Source organism: Condylostylus longicornis, unplaced genomic scaffold (assembly GCF_029603195.1).
Source record: "Condylostylus longicornis isolate FDR11 unplaced genomic scaffold, ASM2960319v2 ptg000004l, whole genome shotgun sequence".
NCBI classification, from domain to species: domain Eukaryota; kingdom Metazoa; phylum Arthropoda; class Insecta; order Diptera; family Dolichopodidae; genus Condylostylus; species Condylostylus longicornis.
This window is the reverse complement of record NW_026577973.1, coordinates 11,290,463-11,315,109: the sequence shown is the minus strand read 5'-3', so window position 1 is coordinate 11,315,109 and position 24,647 is coordinate 11,290,463. Positions and strand designations below refer to the sequence as shown.

Sequence of the window (24,647 nt, the reverse complement as noted above, 5' to 3'; positions counted from 1 at the left end):
CAATTTAACATCGTTTATATTTTGTTATAATGGAAAAAAACTTTGGACATCACACACTCGAGGATCCTTTTTTTTCTGTTTATATGTTCTGTGCTTGTTGAATAGATTCTTCTTGACAATATTATTTTAAAATTGGAGGCTATGACCTTAAAATTTTAAATTTGTTAAGCTTTAGCCATTTACTATTTTAGACTATGATTTTTATTTTTGATTTTTGCGACATTCAAATAATTAATTATTTCAATTTAAGGTTATTTAAGTTAAAAAACTTCATTGTGGTTACTCGATTGTCATACATTACTGTTATTACTTATAAAACACTAAAATGAATTACATAGCTAAATATAATTATATAAATTTAAATAAAGTTGTGTCAAACGAATGGTTTGCAAAGTAGCAATTTTCCCTTCAACAAGTTTTTGCTAAAGATACGAAATAGATCTTTCATTTGAAAAAAAAATTTTAGCTTATAAAGTTCAGCGTATAAAATTTCAACTTTCTATCTTCAAGGATGTAGAAGTTTTGTAAAACGATCCATGGACGGACACATTCCTAAAAATGATCTGGAAAAAATTTATTCATCCCTCTTATAATATATGAATATTTTTTTTTAGGAAACGGATAAAATCATAATAAATTTTTTTGTTATTTTGATTGATTATTTATTATTTATATGCAAAATGTCTATTTGAGGGCTTTCAATATAAATGGGTGAAATTTATACCTTAATCTAATGAGTTTTACATTAATGCCATATGTATATGTAAATATATATGTGACATATCCCAAAAATTGATCAATCCGTGAAATCATCAGAATAAACTCACGAGATACACGTGTCCACACATAGACCGACAAACTGACATCTTGCTAAAAATAATTTATTTACGCTTCTCTACAATGTACAAGTCACTTTGTGTTCTTATGACCAAATTATATTCGCTTGACAAAAAATTTATTTCGAATTTTTAAATGACCCTATTTGGTAATTTCCTTCTTTTCCTAATGTTATGCTTTAAAGTTAAATAGTAAGAATTTTTTTTTAATTAAAGAAATTTTTATCAAGAAACTAGTTTTTAATAATTATAAACTTTCTTTGAGGGAAACGTACCACATACACATATATACTTAATTTGACACGAGTTTATAAATATTATGCATAATTTTTTCTAAAAGGCCTTATTAAAAAACATCTATAAAAGGCGTATAAATTTATAAATTATGAGAACTTTTCTCATTTATAAAATGTGGTACATATGTACATAATAATATGTGGTGTAGAGCAAAGAATCAAAGAATATTATTTTACCGCTTATGCAAATAACAATTTTTATTAAAAAAATTTTATTTATTAAAAAAAAGTAGAAATATGTTTGAAAATTGTATTTTTGGTTAGCAAAACATATTTAACTTTTCTCATATATTCTTCAATATGTTATACAATGTTAATATTGCCCTAATTTACCTACATATCTTATAATTTTTACAAATACATGTATGTATGTTTATTCATATTTATATTGTGGATGAAAAATGTGAATTCCTTAAACTGATAAATTCTTATAGAAAATTCAATATTCTTCTTATTTATTTATCTTATTCGTAATCCATTTACATATACATATATACGTTATGTATAAAAGTTGAATTTTTTTTTTAAAAGTTTATTTTTATTACGTGTTTTCAAATGTTTTCAAATATGTTTTCTTTACTGATGTTATGCGTATACGAAAATTATAAATATGTGTACACAACATAAATGTTAACATAAATAAATACAAAATTTTCAAGGATATTATATAATATATAAATTTTATTTAATTTCTCTTATGCAATCCTTTTCAAGTTTATTTTCTGACCGCGTTTGTATGTACATTATAATTTTATAAATATAAGGACGATTTTATAAACGAGTCCAAATTCATACTTTGAGATTTTTAAAAGTAAACCATGCATTAATTCAATTTATAAGACTATTATGTATAGTATTAGTATTATAGATTAGAATTTCGAACTATTCCACAGTGTAAATTCTAGAATAAAGGAACAAAAAATAAACTTTAAATTCAAATTTTAAGGAATTGACAATTATTTTTCATCGAAAAGTTTAAAGCCATCTATCAGAATAAAAGTGGCTAATTAGCTACTCCGCTCAGCTACTTTTATACAAAAGCTTTAGTGTAACTGGAAGTTTTATACACACTTGGAGTGTTTATTATATGTTTAGAGTTATAAACTTGATCGAACTGTTCATATATGTGATATCAACGCACTCTTTTTATCATAAGAATATTGGACTTTTAATCATAAGCACATCAAAAAAATCAAATTTCCAAAAAATTTCTGGTAATAACGCAATTCCATTTTTCAGATATATTTTTCAAGTTCTGCAAATACAAATATTAAAAATTTAATAATGCGGGTTATGTGGGTTAGTTAATAATGGTTTTGTTATTTTATGCATGTGTAACCTTATTAGTGGAAAGCAAATTTAAAGGAAAAGTTGTAAAAATTGTAAAAAGTAAATTAGGATTTTGAAATTTCAAATTATTTTTGTATTCAATTTATATTATTACATGTACATACATATATTATATTTGTATTGTTTTAGAAAATTACATATTTATTTTAAAAATTATTTACATACATATGTATATATTTTATTATTTTTACAAAATATACAGTCAAATTTCTTTAAGATGAACTCCAGTAATCGAAGTTCTTATCTCTCACTTAAACTATTTAGTTTTGTAATTCTGACTCATTTAACACGAAACCTTCACATAATTCTTTCTAACACGAAAAATTTTAATGCTAATTTATTAATAATTATGCCTTCATGGGACGAAACTTGTAAACATAGTATGACTCTTTAAGCCAAAATTCCAAATTTTAAATTCTTTACATAATCGTAATTTATTTCTTACGAGAATTTCATTAGTTTTGTGGTTGTTATGAAATCTTCGCCGTCAGACTATTTTTTAGAACTTATATAATAAAATTGAAAAACTTATTATATTTTCGATGCTTGCCCGTTTACCACATTTCAACAACATTTAAGATAACAAAAATGAAAATTTATACTCAAATGGATATTTCTAAAAGGGTCCTGGAATAAAATGTTTGTTTATCTACCAATACATATAATATCTTTCCTAATAATTTTACCTAGCTAGTATCGAAAAAATTTGATTTCTTTTTTAATTTTTGTGCTTATCCTTTAATGCAATCTAATTAAGAAAAACTTAAAATGTGCTGCTTTACAACACCCTCGATTTTATCTTGTTCACACCTAGTTTTACCGAAAACAGACGAGTTTTAAATTTTATTACCTTTTTCATATAAAGTTTTTGCAAAATTTGAATTGTCTTATCCTTGAATATTCAAAGGATATTAAATAAGCATTAAGCTTTTCATCTTTCTTTGCAAAGAATCTTTCTTATAACTAAACTAAAAATTTTGAAAAAATAAAAGAATTTTTTTAATTTTTAATCCACTTAATTACTTTTTATCGAAAACTTTACCCAATCGCGGAACAATTTCCAATAAAGTAAAAGGTTAAGAAAAATAAACCTTTAATGTCGCGGAATTTTTACAAAAAATCATAATTATAATTGGATTTTGTTTTTTATTTAAAAATAAAAGAAAAAATTATGGTAGAAAAAAAAAGAAACCTAAAAAATTATTTTTACCGAATGCGCTTAAGGCGAAATTATCACCTTTTCAGAATAATATTATTTAAAAACATGGGTTATTTTAAATTGACAAAAAGAAAATGTTGGGCTTCTTTTATTTTAAATTTAATAAGAATTTAAAATTATCATCGAAGGTTTTCAGGAAAAATAATTTTTACAAGGAAGAACCTCGTGTATTAATTACTTAAGTGTTAAAGTAATAATGGACTTAAAAATAAAGATTGCCTTCATTAAAATAAATACTCGTATAACCACTTTTCCTGTTCATTATTGCATTTCAAAAATTAAATTTATTTTATGAGATTTTCAAGCATTTTTCATGACACTTTTATTCTCATATACAAAAAATTAATTAATTTAATTTATAAAATTTCAATACATAATTTATTTCATACCGTTATAAATTAATTTATATGCTCGAAATATGAAACTTTCAATTAAATCAATGAAAAGCGAATAATGTAGTCATAACTTTTACATATGACATTAATTTTATGGTTTTTTAATTGATTTGTGATTTCCCATTTAATTATAAACCTATCAAATCATACGTACATGTAAATCATACATTAAGTTTTATTACAACAATTGAATTAAACATTTAGCATGTAAGATTTAATAATAAAAAAAAATATATTGCAATTTAACGATTCAATTTGAATAATTTCAATTTTATTCCACTTTATGGTGAAATGAAAAGAGAAAATAATTTTTCGTGTCTATAGGTGATTCAAAACCACTTAAAACAATAAGAAATTTAAGGCAAATAAAAAAGTCACAGAGTCTCATTTAGTCACAAAGTTACGCAAAATTATATATGAATACATTTGTTATCTAAATATTTATCAGTTCTCAGTATGAATTTTTATTAGTATAGAAAATTGTTATATTTGTAAGCAAAAAATCGTCGCGATTATCTGGATATCGGTTAGGCGCTGGGCAACGCAACGTAATTCATTTCGATTTTTTGTTTTTCCTTTTTCACTCCTAGGAAGAGTTTAGAGCTGGTGCATAATATCATGGATAGCCGTTTTTTTATAAAAAAAATATTAATAATATGATTAAAACTAAACTTTTTTAGCAAACCATATTTATTTCTATGAACTAAGAACTGTAAAATTATTTTTAATAATGCTTATCCAATAATTTTTAATTTGGAATCCTTAATTACTTTAACTATATCTAGTTAAAGTGGGGAGGCCTCGTAAAAATATGATCTAATGCGAAGTATTAAATCGTGTAATTTAATTGCCAAAAACACCCCACGTGGTGGATTTATGTTGTGTTATTATGTAGGTAAATAATTAATTGTTTGTTTATTAGATATTAATTAGATAATAATTAATTAAATTAAATCAATATATTAGGTAATTAGGTAATAATTACTCACATAGTGCTTATTCATCAACTTGTGGAGGGGAGGGCGCCATTGTGACTCTTTCGTTGTTAGAGCAAGTTTCTATTAGGAATAATGTAATGAATGTTTGGTCTGTTGAATTGTATATAATGTCCGCTATCACTCTACTGATTATGGAAAAAATGAGCTGGTCACTAGAATCTGAATTATAATTCTTTTGTATTTGATTACACTAGTAGTAAGCGCACTTTTGTTCGTTTTTATTTATCAATTTTACCTTCCTTCTAGTATTGTTCTTGCTTTTTCAGTGTCTGGTAGTCTTTAATTTCTTAAGTCTTTCTTCTCCTTTCACCCTTTAACAAACATCCTGTAAATAAAGTTCCTGTAAATAAAGTTTCTTGTTGCTTGTTATCTATGATTTTTATGGTATATAACTTTAAATATGTAATTTGCTTAATTGTGACTAAATGGTGTTTTTTTCTTGCGCCTCTTGGCGATACGTTCAATGCTTGATCCAAGCAACAATTGTCTTATATAAATCTTACACATTTTCTCCAACTGAATTTCATAGTTACTTTTAAGGATTTCATTCATAAATACTTTAGAAAAATTATATAAGTGTTTTCCTAAATTAATAAAATTTTTATTATTTTAGGCGGGAATATTATAGCGTCTAGCTCTTATGCTATAAATTTTATATTTATATACACGATATAATTTTATATCACGCTTTGTTTATAATATTTTTCTTTAAAATATTTATTAATGTATGTATATGTATATAATAAAAAAAATTTAATATTTGAAAATTAATTCGATTTGATTAAAAAAACATATGTAGAAAATATTTTATGTATGAAATAAATTGATAGGAGCACTTCAACAACAAAAATTCCTGAAATAATTCTTCAGTTCGTCAATCAATCACATAGTACGTACAAACCAAACTACCATATATATACACACATACTTGTAGAAATATATATGCTATTATATACATATAATAAGTATTATAAGTATTTATTTTGCTTACATTTAATATGCATATTATGTAGACTTATGTAATTATTGTTTATTCTTTTATGATTGTATATGTAATTGATAAATACATATATATGTATATTATTGTTAAAAATGAATATCCCAAAATAAGTAAATTGAAATTCAGAAATAGGTACTTATGTAGGTTTATTAAAGAATATGTTTTTCTTTTCTTCTTTTTCTTCTTAAAAATTGTCAAGTACATTTCGGTAGAAATTTATATACATACTCAAATATGTGCATACATGTGTATGTACATAAATTTTAAATTTAAAAAATACTGTATATACGCATATTGTTTGTATTTGTTTTCATGTTCAGAACTCAGAAGTTCAAAGTATAAGATTATTGGATAAGAAAAATTTAAAATTAAATCTAAAATTTACAAAAGTGAAATTTGTGATTTGTAAAGTTTTGACAACCCAAATAAATTAATCGAATCTCAAAAGAATTTACTTAAAATTTATAAAACTTTTATAAAAATAATTTCTGGTAGGTGTCTGCGTATGTATGTATATAGTATAAAATTAGCATTTCGTTTAGAATCAGAGTAATGTCTAGGATTTTCATGGAATATAACTTAAATAAGTGATGGATTCTTTTAAACTATCCTTTTGATTTCACTTAATTTACATGCCAGTTTTGATTGCAGTAATCTTTTGATATTGATAGGTCAAACACAGATCCATACGAAAATACTCGTTGTGTTTTATTATGCATCTGTGCTTTATGTAAGAAAAAGCTATTATTTATTTTGTAAAATCGCTTTAATATTTATTTGATGATGAACTCTTAAAATCATGGATTAGAAAATGGTCAATAGCACAAAGATCACCGTGAAAGATTGACTTCCATTTTTCCCTCTTCCAGAGGTCAGAGTTTTACGTATACATTCTGTTTATCAAAAGCATCTGTAATCAAAATTCCTCTGTAAATCAAAAATTGACCATTAATTTTTGCAAATGTAAAGGAAACTCAATTATTAAATTAACATTTGTATAACAACATAGAGACACCATTTTAAACGATTGTTGCACATTTTTCAAAGTTATTGAGGAAAAAAAAATTGGTCTAAAATAACATTTGCAGTATTATATTTCTTTCAATAACTGCTAAATCAATATATACGTATGTAGAAAGATGAATCATATACGAAATTAATTCTTCGTTGATAAGATTGCCAGCTGTGCTAAGATTAAAAAAAGCTGTAATGGTAAGTCACTTAGAAAATTAACGTTTTTTAAAAATAAAAAATTAAAATTTCAAATTTTTTGAATTTTAAAATGATGTAATTCCGAAATCTGAACAAATTACGAGTATAACTAATGTAGATATTCATAAGAAAATACTTATTCTGAGACTTTTAAATCATATTTAGTAACGCGTCTGTCTAACACAAATACAGAGTTATATTTAAAAAATTTAAAAAAAAATAAAAAATCAGTCGGGATTACCTTTAAGCCTCCATAACTCGGAATCTGTTCAGTTGTGAACATCGTCTCCATATAAAAGCTTGATGGTATATATCTGTGCACTTAGATACAAGACGCCCTACATATAATAAATAATCAGTTTCTTTAAATTTTCATTGGCCTTAGACACAAAACTTTACATAACAAAATTCTGTAAATTCATGGTTATGGGCATAAAGAAGTAACATCGAGGAGTCGAGGAAAAATTCAAAGTCAAAACGCACATAAAATTTTTTATTTAAATTTCTTAAACCTATGATTTGTACCATATTTTAACGCTGGAAAAAAAATTCACATAAGAATTTCTGTATTAAACTTTTTTATGTTGTATGTGAATGAATGTGCGTTATGTCAAAATTTTGAAATTGCTAATGTACTTATTGCCAACATTTTATCCTGTTTTCTATACATTATAACCTTAATGTGTGCAGGTGATTATAAATTTGCCTCATATTTTCTTTAACTTATTTTATTTTCTTTTCATCAACTTGATCTTCAATATTTTAATTTTTGTTTCATAAGTACCATTTTATTTTATTTGTAGAATGAATTTTTTAGTACTCACATACTTACATACATTGAATCATGTACGAGTGTATTATAAAATTGAAATTATTGACATGTAAAATTAAAATTTATTTCTTTAGAAAAATTTGTTTTATGACACTGTAGGAATTTGAAATCAAAAACGTAATATGTATTTGTATGTATGTATGCATACATATGTAAGTGCTTGTTATGGATATTATTATGTTACACGTTTGTGTTTCTGTTTTTAACATTTTCTATTTCATATTCGAAATTTGAAATCGTTTTCTGTTTTACACATACACATATTTGGCTACAAGTTTGTTCCTCAATTAAATCATAATGTAGTCGGCAAAAGTGTAAACAGTTAGACTCAACTTTGCAAAAACCTTGAATTTCGCCAAGCTGAGTCTGACTGCTTTTTAGCACTTTTCCAAAAATTTTTTGAAAAAAAGTGCTTATTAGTTTCACTCTGCCCGTCCGTGCGTCCGTCCGTCCGTCCGCACGTCCGTGGATACTTTTTTTGTTTACAAAACTTCTACACCCTTGAAGATAAAAAGCTGAAATTTAACACCTATATAGACCTTTACTAGAAACTTATTTCTGTAGAACAAAAATTTTACCTATCTCCCCCCCTCTAGAAGTTATATCCCCCCAAAACCCTAAAAATGGCTTTTTTTTAACTATTTTTAAAATTTTGCAAACGTAGAAAGGCAGTGGCTTGCTTCCTCTAGCGCGGTATACTATAGTTAAACTTTAGAAAGACAAAATGGCCGTTCAAATTTACCGTTATCTAAAGTATTTTTTTTTCAAATTATTGATTTCGTTTTTGTTCTAGACCCCAGCTTCTAGAAACTTGAAATTTTAGGAGCTTTCAGACATTAACAATTAGTTAATTTTTTTTTCCATCTGCACCCCCTCTCAAGTTATCGCCTCTTGAAATTTCTAAAATTTGAATTTTTGACACCTTATATTTCCGAAACCGCAAATTTACAGTAACTCACACAATTAACCCTTAAAATCGAAAATTATGTTAACCCCTCTTTATATTAATTTTTGCTTTATTTCAAAGGCTGGATGTATGCATCATCCTAAATGTATGCAATCCTAGAAATAGCTTTGTACATGAATGAAAATAATTTTAATAGTGTGATAGGTATACATAGACTGTATTTAAAAGCAGAATTTTCATTTGTTGAAGGGAAAAGTGCTACAATACAAACCATTGGTTTGACCCAACTTTATTGGAACCAGGCTCAATGTTGTAAATTCAAAATATGTTAAACATAGTTCGCTAATTGCTAATAAAAATATTAAAACCTACAATATTATTGTTAAAATAAATTTTAAATTTATTAACTTAACATGCTTTTCTTCACTTATAGAAAATTCTCTTGAAATCACAGTTGTGTTTATTGCATATATACCTACATATTAGCGCTTGTATTGTAATCCTAAATGTGTTTTAATAAAATATGAAAATATTTAATACAATTGTTATTCTAACATAATTTCAACTTATTTAATTAATAATCAGCTAAGATAACTGATATTTACGATTATCTTGGATAATTAATGTTAGTTAATATTTAGCCAAACTATAAATCATACAAATTTAAAATAACATTACGAAATCAAAAACAGTCTTAGATTACGTTTTATGTTATTGCCAAAACATGTAATTTGAGAATCAAATGCAATGTATGGAAAAGTAACGAAAGTAATCAAACATGAAATAATTAAAACAGGCAATTATTAATAACAAATTTTTTAACATGAAATTTGAAAATAAAGCATTTTCTTTTTTAAAATGAATCATTATTCTTATTGATAAGAGCATACCAAGATTATGTATAATAATTGTGTAATAAATAAAATATTGCATATGTTCAGGATGAAAACAAAAATTAGCCAAACAATCGTTGAAATTGTGGTCGAATTCGATGGTGAGTTAAGATAAATTATTCCATTTGTAATGAAGACATTTATCATTTGTTTTTTGCTTTCGTAGAAATTCGGGAAAGCTTGCTGTTTCGGAAAAATTACTAGTCGAAAATCGAAATTTTGTTAACTTTGATGAGCAGTAGCTTTAAAGAGAAGGGAAATAAATAAAATATTTTGTTCAAATGAAAGAAACAATTTACTAATTTTTATAAGCTGTTAAAATTTTAGACCTTTATAATGTACCTAATTCCTAAGAGAGAAATAATATTAAAAATTTGGAAAAACCCGGTTGAAGATAACAGTTAATTTCAACAGGCATTTTGTTATTGTAATCTTCGACCATTCTTTTTTCCAATAGAAGAAACAAATCCCTATTTTTCTACCCAAAATCAAAGTGATTTTTAATTATATAAAATTTTGTGGACTTCAAATTTAATTATTGACTTAATGATAATTCAACAATTCGCATGTATTTAATTTTTTAAGTAAAACATTCAGTTAACATTGCACATTAATTGAATAGCAAATCTGTGAGTGCATTTTGCTACAAAAAAATAAATTTGACATGCAAGCAATTTAAAATTTAACAGAACAATTAAACGTGCTATTGATTACAAATATCAGAAATTACACTATTAATTTTCTCATTCAGAAATTAATTGTAATTATTTAAGGTTTACTATGGAAATATATAAAAAATTTATATATAGAATTTATATATGGAGGTGTTTTGAACTGTTAAAGTACTTCGATAATAATAACCGCAAAGTGTAAACTGACAAGTAAAATCTTATTATTAGATTTTGTTATTTTTAGAATTTAGTAATTATATATCATGATATTATCATCAAAATCTCATTTGTTTAATTGTTGATAAACATACACTAAATTAATTATATTTTTATTACTACAACTATAAATTTATACTTATACATTATGATTTATAATATTTTGATAAAAATTTTCTCTGTTAGTAAAATTTCTACATTATATTATAAAAATTCATTGAAAGATTAAATATAAATGGGTAAGTATATATATACAAATATAATATTTGCACATATGTATGTGCAGATATGTATAATACGATTTTTGGTTTATTTCATTATACCCACTTAAATTTTATAAGCATATTTAATAAAGCATTTATTTTTTAATCCTTTAATTTCTTTATAAATAAATTTAATCTACTCGTATACGAGTATAAATAAACTATTTGCTGAAAATAAATTTGATATAATTGTCATATTTATTTAAATAATTTATTATATAAAGCAATTCCTCTTATAACATAAATTTTGGTACAGAAAAATTTTTACTTTAAATAAAATTATATTGTGGGAGGTTCTTGAAAACTGATGGAGTTTGATATTTGCCTAAACTTTGCTAATTTAGTAACTGTATGTATGTAAGGAGAGTGGACTTCAAATGTAAAATAATAATCATATTAAATGATTTCATTTCAATTGCGAGGTTTTAGCGAAATTTTCAAGAAGTTAAAATTACATCAAATAAAAACAGGTGAGAATAATAAAATCTTAATAAATATATGGAAACTATTTAGCTTGAGGTCAAGTTATAGAAATGTAAAGCTAAATTTTAAATAATATTGCTCGATATTCAGGATTCATACTAAATCAAGGATATTAATTCTAATCTCAACTTTATAAAATATTGGGCAATCTTATACTTTACATATACATATACTTATTTTTAATAGCTCCATTTCTATTATGAAATTATTCGGAAATTACCAAAAAAAAAAAAAACGTTTAATTTTTTTTATTTAATTGTAATAAACCGGAAATGGAAAAATTCACGGATCTTTTAACTGCGTTTTAAACATAGGATATTGCTTATACTTTATTTTATTTTTATAAAATTATTATACGTAAAATAAATAAATATTTTAATATGGCCTATAATTTCCTGTAATCATTTTATTTTTCGATTATTATTTTTGTATTTTTGTTGTATATGTATACGTGAATGTATACTTATATTTTGCAATATATACTACAAAAGTTAAAGGATCATAACTCAAAAGGAAATCAATTTTATATATATAAGATTTTGAATGAAATTTCCCATAGTATAAGACGATGGAAACTAGCATAAGAGGCTGAAATTTAGCAATGGGTATTAAATATTATAAGTAAAAAACAAAATAATTCAAGTTCACTTACATTTCATTTTTATAAAGGAACTAAAAATTTATTAAGATTATAGTGTGTATTGTGAGCTGAAATGAATCCGTTTTCAATATTAGAAAGAAATATTTTTATTTTTCAAGACAATTATAATATCAAATAGAATAACTATACTCTTTGATTTCATAAAAGGTGAACTTAAAAAAGACAAAAACATTTGAAACAGTGAACCAGTTTACATTTACGATTTGTTTGTTAAACAATTTCATAAATTACAAATGCTTTCATATTGAAGATAATTAAATAATAAATTGAATTATGGCTATAATTTAAATTTTAATACGAATGTATGTAAATAATACAAGTTATTATGATTGGAGAAAAAAACTCGATCCATATTTTGATGTGCAATAATTAAATTTTGCAAATTTTAATTTCGAAAAATTTGCATACTTCACGGCGACTAATTTTCTTAAATGATTTTTTTAATGTTGTCAATTTTTGCCTTCTTTTAAGAAGCAAAATTTATTTTAAATTCTTACAAGAAAGTTAAATTATCCAAAATAGAAATTCCAAAAATGTTTTACAAGTAGAAAAAAACGTATGCATTTTTTTAAATAGAATCTTATACGACAACATCTAAATTCTAAATAAAAAGGTATTTCTCAAAAAATAAAGCAATTGACTGCCTTTATGGTAAAAATATTACGGTTAATATATTATGATTAAAATATTAAAAATTGTATAATTATTTTCAAGCTTTTTCTCGAAAGCTAGTTTTTGTCTGTTAATGTTGTTTTATTGGAGGCAAAACGGCCAAAACCGTATATTTATATTATATTTTAAGGAAATTCAAATCCGATTAAAGAAGTTATGCTCTACTGTTAAATCGGGTACAATTACAACTACTTCCCCCCTCTTTCATAAAATTGTAAAAAAAATTCCCTGCAATATTTCCAATACTCAGAGGGTTTTCCTTTATAAAATTTAATAGTTAAATGAATGGGCTTTTGCACTTAAAATAATTTACTATTTTACGAAATTGTAATTAATCTAGAAAAAAGTTCCTTTTCACTATTTTCACTATTACTATTATTGTTAAAGATAAGAAGAAGAAAATTTCTTTGAAAACTATAGTCAATAAATGACTTAATACGTAATGCAGTTGTTTCCGATCATAACAGTCGAAACTTAAATATTACGAAAATAAATTTTAAATTATTTTTTAATCGCTGTAATTTTTATTCTGCAGTGAAAAAAAATTTAATTATTTAATTAAAGACCATTATATCTCTGTATTAAATAATAAATTGAGTTGTGTGTGTATCAAAATTGATAAAACAAAATCCCTTATATTTAAAATAGACATTATTTTATGGTCACTGGATAAAGCTATTCAATTGAATTAAATTTAATATTAAATTTTTTATGTGACACTGCAAAAATAATGAAAAATATGTATATAGTTAGACTAGCTAGCATAAATATATTTTTAGATTAACATTGTTATAAAAACAAATAGAATTTCTATATAGATTAAATTGTATGAATTATACACACACATATATACATATATACAAACATTTATATTTATAATAAATAAAGATTTACAAGGTTTCTGAATTAAATTAATTATTTTTTACTTTTATTCTTAGTGTAAATGGTCACGTAAAGGATTTTTACGTACTAGATGGGAATTAAATTGCACAGTTATTGATTTAGTCAATATTCATTTATTTCATGACGCTTCTAATTTGGCTGCATGCGAAGAATTTCCATCCGTTTATTGTAAAACACGAAGGCGTGCTCTTGTTCATACATTAGAACGTTTTCATAGAGATAATAAAAATGGTATAGCACCATATTTTGTTTTCGGTGATTTTAATTTTCGTTGTGATACTGAAGGTGTAGTTAAGGTAAAGAAAATTTATAAATATATAAATTTATTATAAATAATTTACTTTTTAGTAATTGTTAAAAAATTAAAGCATAATTTTATTCAAAATTGATTGTATAAGCTTAGTAAAATTGTTTGTTGAAAAATAGCAACCGAGAAACTTTGATAACTTTTAATACTTGCTCTTAGATTATTAATTAAAGATCGATTTTTTTTAATCATTTATGAATATTAAATCATAAATTTTTTAATATTTTTTTAAAAGGAATTGACAGAAGACTTAACAAAACATCGTATTCAAAATGCAAAAAATGACTGTACAAAAATGCATTATAAAAATTCTAAAGGTGAAAATGTACTTACCGTTGGTAAAAAAGAATTCACACATAATGAACATCAAACAAAATTTAAAGAATCATGGGTAATTAAAAATTAAATTATTTTTTTAATTTTTTACCCAAATATATTTAAATTATAAATTATTTTTGCTTTTTTTCAATTAAAAAAGTTACAAAAATTTGATAGAGAATTGGAACCATTACGGGAAATACTAGTCGAATATCCAATAACATTTGCTCCAACATACCCTTATGAAGAGGATCCAGATATGCCAAAAAGTTATATGTCAACACGATGTCCAGCGTGGTGTGATCGAATATTATTGAATCCAACTGCAAGAGAATTAATTGTAGATGAAACATTCTCATCGAGTGATTATAATATTATTGGAGAGAATATTTGTATGGGAGATCATAAAGTAAGTTTTATTATAAATTTGATTAAAAGTGCGAAAACCTAAATTTTTCTAATTTCTATTTTCAGCCAACATATTTAAGTGTTAATCTAAAGACATTACAAGGTACAAATAAATATTGCAATTGTCATCAACAATTATTATTAAATGAGCATGCAAACAATTTTTATAATAATTTTAGTTCAATTTTATTGAATTCTCATAAAATGATAACGTCTCAAATAATCTTACCTGATTCCTTTGATTTATATAATGAAATTCCAGTAAATGCTTCTTTATATAAATATTGCTTATATTTAAATAGAAATTATGTAGATATTTTAATTGAATGTCGTAATTTAGATTTAAAAAATGCTAAAAAATTAAATGCATGTATTGAAAATGTTAAATACTTATGTAAAAATAAATCTAGTCCTGTTAATAATTTTAAAAATAAAATTTTATTAGCTTCTAATAATATAAAAATTAAAACTGATTCAATTAATAACATATTAAATAATAATGAAGAAAATGATATAAAAAATTCAACAATAAATAATTTTAATGAAAAAATTGAAAAAGAAAATAAAAATGATGACAAATCCCAATTATTAGAGAAACGAAAAGAATTAGAACCCCACCAATCACAACAACAACAACAACAACAACCTCGTATTAGCATTAATATAACAAATATAGATGATGGAACTGTTGATGATATATGTATGTGTTCAATATATTTAAAGGATAGTATTGATGTAACAGATAGTGTTATTACAAATTCAAATTCAAATAATATTGATGAAAATGTTCCACATATATGCTCACAATGTCAAAATATTATTAAATTTCAATCAAATGAACCAAGACGTAGATTAATATCAAAACGTTTAATGTTAGCAAATGATATTATTGTTAATCGTATTGATACACAATTTTTAAGTACAACAAATTTAATTCATAATCAATTCGAATCATATACTCCAGAATCAGCTGAATCTCATTCACCATGTCCCGAATATGCAGAATTTTCTTTGGATGATGAAATTAATGTAATTAATAATATTGAAAATGATAATGAAAATAATCATAAAAATAATGATCTCATAACACAAAATAGTCAAAATCAATTTAATATTGATAATTCAAAAAATAAACCAAAAAATAATCATTCAATAATATCAAACGACTATAGAATTGATTGTAATAAACATCCTAATGCACATAATAATGAAAATCAATTACTATTGATGAATGAAAACGATAATTCAATACAAAATAGTGATCCTTTAAATAATAAAAAACAAAATATGACAACACCCACTGAAAAACGTGGTATTGTATCACCAATACAATTGAAATCTAGACTAGAAATATTACAAAAAAAATCATTAGAAAGTGATATTGATGATGATTATAATGAATTATTAAATAAAAATAAAAATAGTACAGATTCAAATCAGATTAGAAAAAATTCTAAACAAAAATCATGCTTTGATAAATGTTGTGCTATTTCATAAATTCATTTTAGGAATCTTTACATATAATTTTGTAATATGTATACGAAAAATTAGAAATTACAATTTTTGAAAATAAAAACTATTTTGAAAGTGTTTGTATAGTTATAGTTTGTATAACAAAAATAATTTTCAAATATTAAATTTAATTAAATTTTAATTTTTCATTTCAACACTTTATTCAATACATACATACAATTATGTATATAATTTATAATTAATATCAACTGACTTAAATTAATTTTATATCTTTGTTAATATTATTATTGTAGAAGTTTTTTTTTTTTTAATATTTTGACGTTAGACTGATTTATTACCTTATGTTTCGAAACATTTATGATAAATTATATGATTTCCAGTTTTTAAAAAAGCACTATGTACATATTATAAAAAATCTAAGATACAATTATCTATTTTATAATAAGAAATATAAGAACTTTATTGTTGTATCTTACGAATTTATCTATCACAGATAAATCGAAAAAAAGTACATTTCGTCAATTTGATTAATGATCTATTAAAACGATTAATCAAATTTACCTATATACATACTTATATATATAATAATATTAAATATTATAGTATAAGAAAATATTTATATACATACATACATATAAATAAAGCAATTGGATTGAGAATTTGGTTATAAATTTAAAATTTTATCGAATTCATTCTTATTAATTTCTGATACTGAATAAGTCATAACTGCTCTTTTCGAAACTCAATATTTTCGAAGTGCAAAAACAAAAATTGAGTTATAAGTTGAAGTAAATTGATCAATATTTTTGGCTCTACTGATTCTAAATATTTTTTTTCAATTTAAAATTTAAATTTCAAAAAAATCGGTTGGTAAATTCCATCTGAAAAATGCATTTAAAAAAAAAATTGCAATTTTTAGCGCAGGCAACCTTTCTTGTCTTACAAATGGAAGGGTACTGAATTACAGAGTAAAATTTTTTAATAAAAAATAAAATTTAAAAATAAATTGAAGAAAAAAGCAAAAAAATAATAATTGTAATCTAGATGGCTTTAAAAACATAAGATTGCCAATTTTTTATAATTTTACATCGAAAGTTTCCTTAAGCCACTCAGTCGAAAATCCCATATTATTTTCTACTTATATTTTCCTCTCAATTCAAATGTTTTATTTATACTTTTTACTTACCTACACTATATATATAAAAAAAGGAATATTATTCTTTTAGCTTAAGTTTTAAAATTTTTTGTTCGGGAAATTGAAAATAAATTTATTCGATTTTAATTGAAAATTTATAGCTAAGAAAAAGAAGGTAAATAAGAAAAGTTATGATAAGAATTTAAGAATGATAAACTTAGTATAACGAACGAATGATAAACTCTAATAAAAATGTTGCAAAAATAATTAAAATAAATTGAATTTGCAAATGACAATATTGAGCTTATTAAATCATAATATTAAATTAGTACATCTTTTCCTCTTTAAAACAAAAAAATTAGGAAATGGCATATTTTATACTTAAAAAATTTCAGATGCAAGTCAAAAGAAAAATAGTAAATATTAATAATATTTTCTTAATAAATGTTTTATATTTAATTTTTATTTTTATTGAGTATTACATTAAGATAACAGCATTTATCATTGATTTTTTACTTAAAAACAAAGTTCCTAATTTAACAAATTTAATAATGTTTTTATGTTATTCAATTAATATTTCGTGAGGTTAATGCTACAACTAGATAACTCGCAATTATTGTGTTAGGGATATCAACTTTTAAAGATACAAAATTTAGCAATAACAAATAATTTAACAGTTTTGGCATTATAGTTTTTAGATATTTAAGAACACTTTTAAGCTTAAATATTGGTCGCAAACGAAAGTGCTATCAACAAAAAAATATAAAATTTTCGAGTTATCTAGTTGTAACATTATTAACCTCACGATATAATATTGTACTTACAATATATATTTTAAAATTGGACAATTTGATATTTATTACATCAATGTATAGTGTGAAATTAAAATTTTTCAATTTTTTATTTTATCAACTTGAGGAAATGCAAAAAAAAAAGAATTCATACTAACTAATCATAAAGTTTGTGAAAAACTTTGTTGTTTGTATAAAATTGTAATAAATATTCATTTTTTTTTAAAATGTTTTGTGTTTTTTAAGCCAATTTACTAAAACAAAAGCTCAACAAATTGAATATTAATTAAATATTATTAAATAAATGTTTCTATATTGCTTTTGCTTGCCATTGTTGTTTAAAATGCGATCTAACAATTAATTAATAACCAAATTTTTTAATAATTTTTAATAATTAAAATTATATTTTGAAAAATTTCTAGAAAATTGAACAGGACTATTATGTAAATTGCTAATTTTTATACAAAAGAAATTCATAATATCGTTAATTACATTAATCATAAAATTTAAAAAAAAAAAAATATTAAATATGAAATTCAATTTAATATTGGGCGTCTACCAAAATGCAGATCTAATGTAGACTTAACTTATTTACTTATTTATAATTGATTTTAATTACTGAATAAATTAATTTGATGTTAGATCTGTATTTTGTTAGGTGACATCTGATTCACATTCAGCTATTGATTTCAAAATTTAATTTAATTTTTATTTTTTTGTTTTAATGTACTTTTTAATATTAACTTCAACTTAACATTGTCATACAAATTATTAAATACTGATATCATTATAATATGATTTTTTTTAATAAGATTCCTCTCAAAAAAGAGTAGAACCCACAACAAAACTTAATTAATTAGATTAACTTCTTGTTCAGAGGATTTTTAATAGAAAATATACGATTTACTTATTATGCTTATATACATAAATATTATATTCGATAAAATCAATTTCAAACAAAATAAATTATAATATGAATTTTTTTTTCGTATTGTACTTAATTTGTATTTTATAAATTTCTATATGAAAAGTTGCAACTAAGCTTGTTATTTTGCATTTTTTTTTTTTAATAATTTTTTAAGAAACTTTTTTTTTTGTGTAAGCTAAATTTATAATTAAAATAAAATTATAAAAACTTGTTGTATATATATACATATAAAATATAAAAAAAAAGTTAAAACTAATTTTTTTTTAATAAATTTCATTTATTATTTATTTTTCTGTTTTTTGTTCTTTTATTTTGTTTAATTTTATTTTTTATTTTGCAGAATATTTCCTTTTATTTCTTTTTTAAAAAAAAAAATCCAGTGATTGGGAAAGCAAGATTTATATAATTTTTCAAATTTACTTATTCGACTTCAGTTCCTCTTAATTTGATGTTTCAAAAAAACATTGAATTTTGCATTGAATGGTTCACAAATACATAAAATATATTCATTCATAATAATGGAATATAATCTGAGATTTCTCTCTAACTTTTTTTTTATTTTTAAAATATTTAATTAAATCGTTATGTATTGAATTTTGCAAATCAAAAATCTATTATTAAAGTGCCATTTAGTCACCTAGACCAACTTGATTTTGAAAATAAATAATTTTAATAATTGATTTTATTAAATTTTAAAAATTACAATAATTTTGAAAAAAGGCTGATGGAAATTAGATTGATGATATCTATCTTGAAATTATATTTCTGCAAACTTAAGTTGATATTTTTCTTTTTATAAACAATTAATTTTTTAATTTATTAATTATTTTAAAAATTAATAAGATATGTAGCAACAAATTTATTATAACAAGAAAATATGATGATTGCTAGAAATTCACATTTGCTTAAAAAATTATTCCAATCACTACGTTTATTTTAATTTATTTATCATTTCTGGTAAGTGTTTTTAATTTTGTTATTTTGTTTTTTTTTAAGTTAAATATTATTTACTTAATATTTTAATTTCAAACAATTTTTTTTTAAAAAGCCTAATTTGTTAACTAGCATGGAAAAATTAAACTTAAGAATAAAATTTTATACTGTGTATATGAAAAGAATGATTTACGATAGAATGAGCAGAAAATCAGCTTTGATAAATTGCGTATGTAGTGCACGAAATATATTAGCAAAAAATAAAAAAAGTATTTTATTCCTAATAAAAGGAAGTTTTCTTTTCATACCAATAAAAAAAAAAAAGAATGATTTACGAATTGTATACGTAATGAGACACTCTATGTTTCAAATATGTTCTACAATTTTTTTAATATATGTAATTTGGTTAAAAACCTAAATTTTAACTTTACGTTTGAATTAAGAAGTAAATTGAATAAAAAAATTATAGGGATTTTTTGATAATTCAGATATGTATTAAAACTTCTAACTTTAATCTTAAAAATTTGTTTTTGCACTATTACAGATTTAAAGAAACAAACTAGTTAACTTTTTAATTTAATTTAATCAAATTAAATGTGTCTTACATTCTATGTGAGTTTTTTTAAATTTAAAATAGTTTTGCATATAATACAAAAAATCTACAAAAATGCTTAAGAAATTTAAGCGTGCTACGATTTTCGAACTTGCCTCTTTTATAATAAAGATTTATTGAATATACTACATTTGGAAATTTTCTAATTTTGATTTATCGGAACTGAATATTCGAAAATCCCCTATGCTTTAATCGATCTTTCCCAAATTTTCAGCTAATTAGCAGTTAAATATTAAAAATCGATTAATTCAAGTACACATTTTAATAATATTTTTTTTCTCACAAATAATGAAGAACTTAAATAAATACTTTTTAATTATATTAACTTTTTTGATAAGACTGGTTATTTATTTCTAAAGAAAATAGTGTTAAAAATCATACTGTTTCACCCGAGCTTTCCTTTATTCAAAAATTTTTATAAATATTTATATGTTATAAAATATGTGAATATTTTATATTAAAAAATTCACGCGTACGTAAAAATTATTTCGTGTTTCTTTTAAAATAAAACAAAATGTAAGTGAAAGCTTTATTGAAAAAAATTTTCTTTTCATATTCATAGAAAATTAATAATTTCGTTTTTTATTTAAAAATTTGTATAATAAATAACGATTTTAATTTTTTAATTAAAAATAATTCAAAATTTAATATATTGATATTTTTCTACACATGTTTTCATTTTCAGATAAGAGCAGTACTTTATCGTACGTACCAAAAGAATTGCAAAATATCATTTTAGAAATTTTTGAATATGAAACAAGTTTTTCGGTACCTAATGAAATTTCTTCCGAGAATAATACAAAAATTGAAAAAAAATTCGAAAATGAAAAATTCAAAAATATTTCAGAGGAAAACTGTTGGGTTGAAAATAAGGAAGTGACAATTCCAAGAAGTAAATACATTCATATAAAACCTTTAGATAAAACTGGCGATAGTGAAGAAAATATTATTAATAAAGATGATTCCGAGCAAAATGTACAAAATAGCAGTAGTAGTACTAGTAATTGTAACACACAATGTCTTTTAAAAGAAACTACCGTATAAAGTATTAAATTTTTATACAAAAATAAAAAAAAAAAAAACAATATTCTTAAAATAATATAAATAATAAAGAATTTATATATAGTAGTAAAAGAAAAACCTACCGACTTACCGAAAGCTTAAAAACATTTCTTTCCTATAGTCAATTCATCATATATACATACATATATATGTATAAATAAAAGATTATTTACGAAATTACGAAAAAAACATGCTCAATATAAAGTAATATGAAAAAAAAAAAACAAGTTTTCCATAAGAAAGTGTTGCAGATCCAAAACCAAAAATTTAGCTAGTGACAGCGCAAATAAAAAATTACCAAGAAGAATTTTTTGTTTTGCATCATCAACTATACCAAAATAAATACATCTTATATAAAATCGTACTTACTCAATACTTTAAATGATATTCCAAAAAAAAAAATTTAATTTAAAAGTTTTTTAAGCTTTAATAAAATAATTTAGTTTAAAATTTATAGAATTATATAATATTTAGTCCCTTGTTGAAATTGAAAATATAGTCTTTAAAAACTTAATATTTAATTTAAAATTAAAATATTTATTATAAAATACATACATATATAATATTTATAATCTAATTAACATGTACGTAATAAAATCAGAATTTAATTTAGTAAAATGAAATTCAATAATTAAGTCAAAATATTTATTATTAAATTTTATGACGTTAAAATTACGTTAAAAATTTTAGCGAGGAAATTGTAAATAAAATTTTGTTATTTATATTAATTTTTATTATTATTTAAATTAGTATATAATAATTTCTTTAAAATTATCAAACTATAAAAAAAAAACAAAAATTAATAAATTCTGACCTGGGCCCTATTGCAACAACCATTTTCATTTTTGTTTTTACTCTTTAATTTTTTAAAAAAGATTTTTTTTATTAATACAGTTCGTTAATAATTTTTTAGTTAATGGTTGATACAATATTCCCAAATGGTTTTTAAAGTGCATCAATTACCGTATGTTCGCTCTTCGTATCTTAAACATAATTTTTGTAACTATACATGTCAGTTTATAGATCACAACCTGATAAAAATATTTTTATTTCTTGTTAATTTTAAACTCTTAATTCAACTTTTAATATTAATGTAATATTCACAAATATCAAAATTGTTCATTGAATAGAAATATGACTTAATGACAATAACTTCCATTGCGATTCAATAGCAATTATTTTTAAATCAAATTTTGCTAAAAAACAAACTCCATTATATATACAGAAATAGTCTTCAGTGCATCATTTTTCATTAAAAATAAAAATCAATAAATAAAATAGTTTTTAAATTGTAATATTAAAAGTTTTAAGATAAATTACACTATTTGTGTACAATTCACAAATATAAAATTCAAATATTTCGAGTAAACATTGAATAGAAAGAGTCTAATGCAATGTCGTACCTTTATATAACGTTCTATTACACTTTGTTTTCTTTCAAATATCTCGCTTCTAATGAACAAATGTGTGTTTAGAATGAAAATTAACAAAAACTTTTTTTTTAATATTTCTGTAATTCTATATTAATTTATTTAAATCAATTTTACATGCTCTCCATCATTATTATAAACTCATAATATAAAACTTTCATTAATTCTATAATAGCCTCGTTTGATTCAGGATTCAGTATTTCAATACAGGGATATTTTTCACAAGCTTTGATTAAACAAAGCTCCAACCAATAGTTTGTTTAATTCAAATAAAATTCCAAATATACAATATACAAAATTTTTGAAATTCGAAATAGAAATAAAACGAAATTTTTGAAGACAAATAAAAGAGAAAAAAAACAAGAACCGAAAACAATATGTGCGAACCAGTCACAATATTCTCCGTCCGTTGTTTTTTTTTACTATGAAAATAAACATAATTATAAAATTATACAAAATCAAACACTAATAATTGATGAAAACGACATTTTATTTTATTATTTGTTCTTAATTTAATTTTTTCAATTAATATAAAATATTGAATGTATTAAAATGGAAAAAATTAAAATTTTTAAATAAATTAAAGAGAAATTAATATTTTAACAAAATACAAAACCAAAAAGATCTCAAAAGAAATGAAAATCAAAATTAAAAACTTAATATTCGCTAATAAAAATAAAAAATAAGAATTAAAAGTTCTCTAATGATCTAGTATAAAGAATTCAAAACAGCTAGCAAAAAATGTTTACTGTTAATTTATAAATTTTTTTAAAATTATTTTTAAATAAGAACTTGTTTCCATGCTTAATAATTTCTATTTCGGTTAAATGTTTAAAGGTCTAATAATGATAAATTATTAAAACAAGCGAAATCTCCAATTTATTGGTAATTAAATATTTAATCAACGCCTGAATTAAAAATTTAAATAGACAAGTAATATTTACATGTAAATTAAAGATAATTAAAATAATTAAAATTATTTAAATACTTATTTTAGATTTATATTTTACATTTATGATTCCAAATACTTATATATATCACGTTGATATTTTGATTTTCATTTTTTAAGGGAAACGGTTTAATCGCAAACAAAAAAATAAATAAAAAACAAAATAGAGTATAACATTTAAGAGTGTATAAAATTATTAAAATTGAAATTAGTAATTTTAGTTACAGATAGTAAAAATAACTAGAAAATTAATGTCAATGTATGTTTCATAAAGAGTGGCCAAACAATTATTAACTACTATTTTATAAATGTATAATAAGTAAAATATAAAAAAATAAAAAAACCATTTTAAAATCTAATTTAATCATCATAAATTATTAAATGTTCAGCTAAGATGTTCATTATATTATATTGTACTATGTATATTTAAATTATATTTTAAACATTAGAAATATTCATACTAAAAGATATTTTAATAGTTCAACTTTAGATG

General features: G+C 22.3%; 1 protein-coding gene across 1 annotated transcript in view; it reads left to right on the top strand.

Moving 5' to 3' along the window:
* The window catches only part of LOC129611062 (inositol polyphosphate-5-phosphatase A), a 127,453-nt gene extending 103,446 nt beyond the window's left edge, over nucleotides 1-24,007 (top strand). Inside the window, exons 4-8 of the mRNA XM_055523989.1 lie at nucleotides 13,843-14,103; nucleotides 14,350-14,505; nucleotides 14,593-14,841; nucleotides 14,907-14,943; nucleotides 21,399-24,007. Coding sequence (XP_055379964.1) covers nucleotides 13,843-14,103; nucleotides 14,350-14,505; nucleotides 14,593-14,841; nucleotides 14,907-14,943; nucleotides 21,399-21,757 — 1,062 coding nt within the window. The 3' untranslated portion in view covers nucleotides 21,758-24,007. The remainder of the gene's footprint in view (nucleotides 1-13,842; nucleotides 14,104-14,349; nucleotides 14,506-14,592; nucleotides 14,842-14,906; nucleotides 14,944-21,398) is intronic.
* Nucleotides 24,008-24,647: the final 640 nt, after the last annotated feature.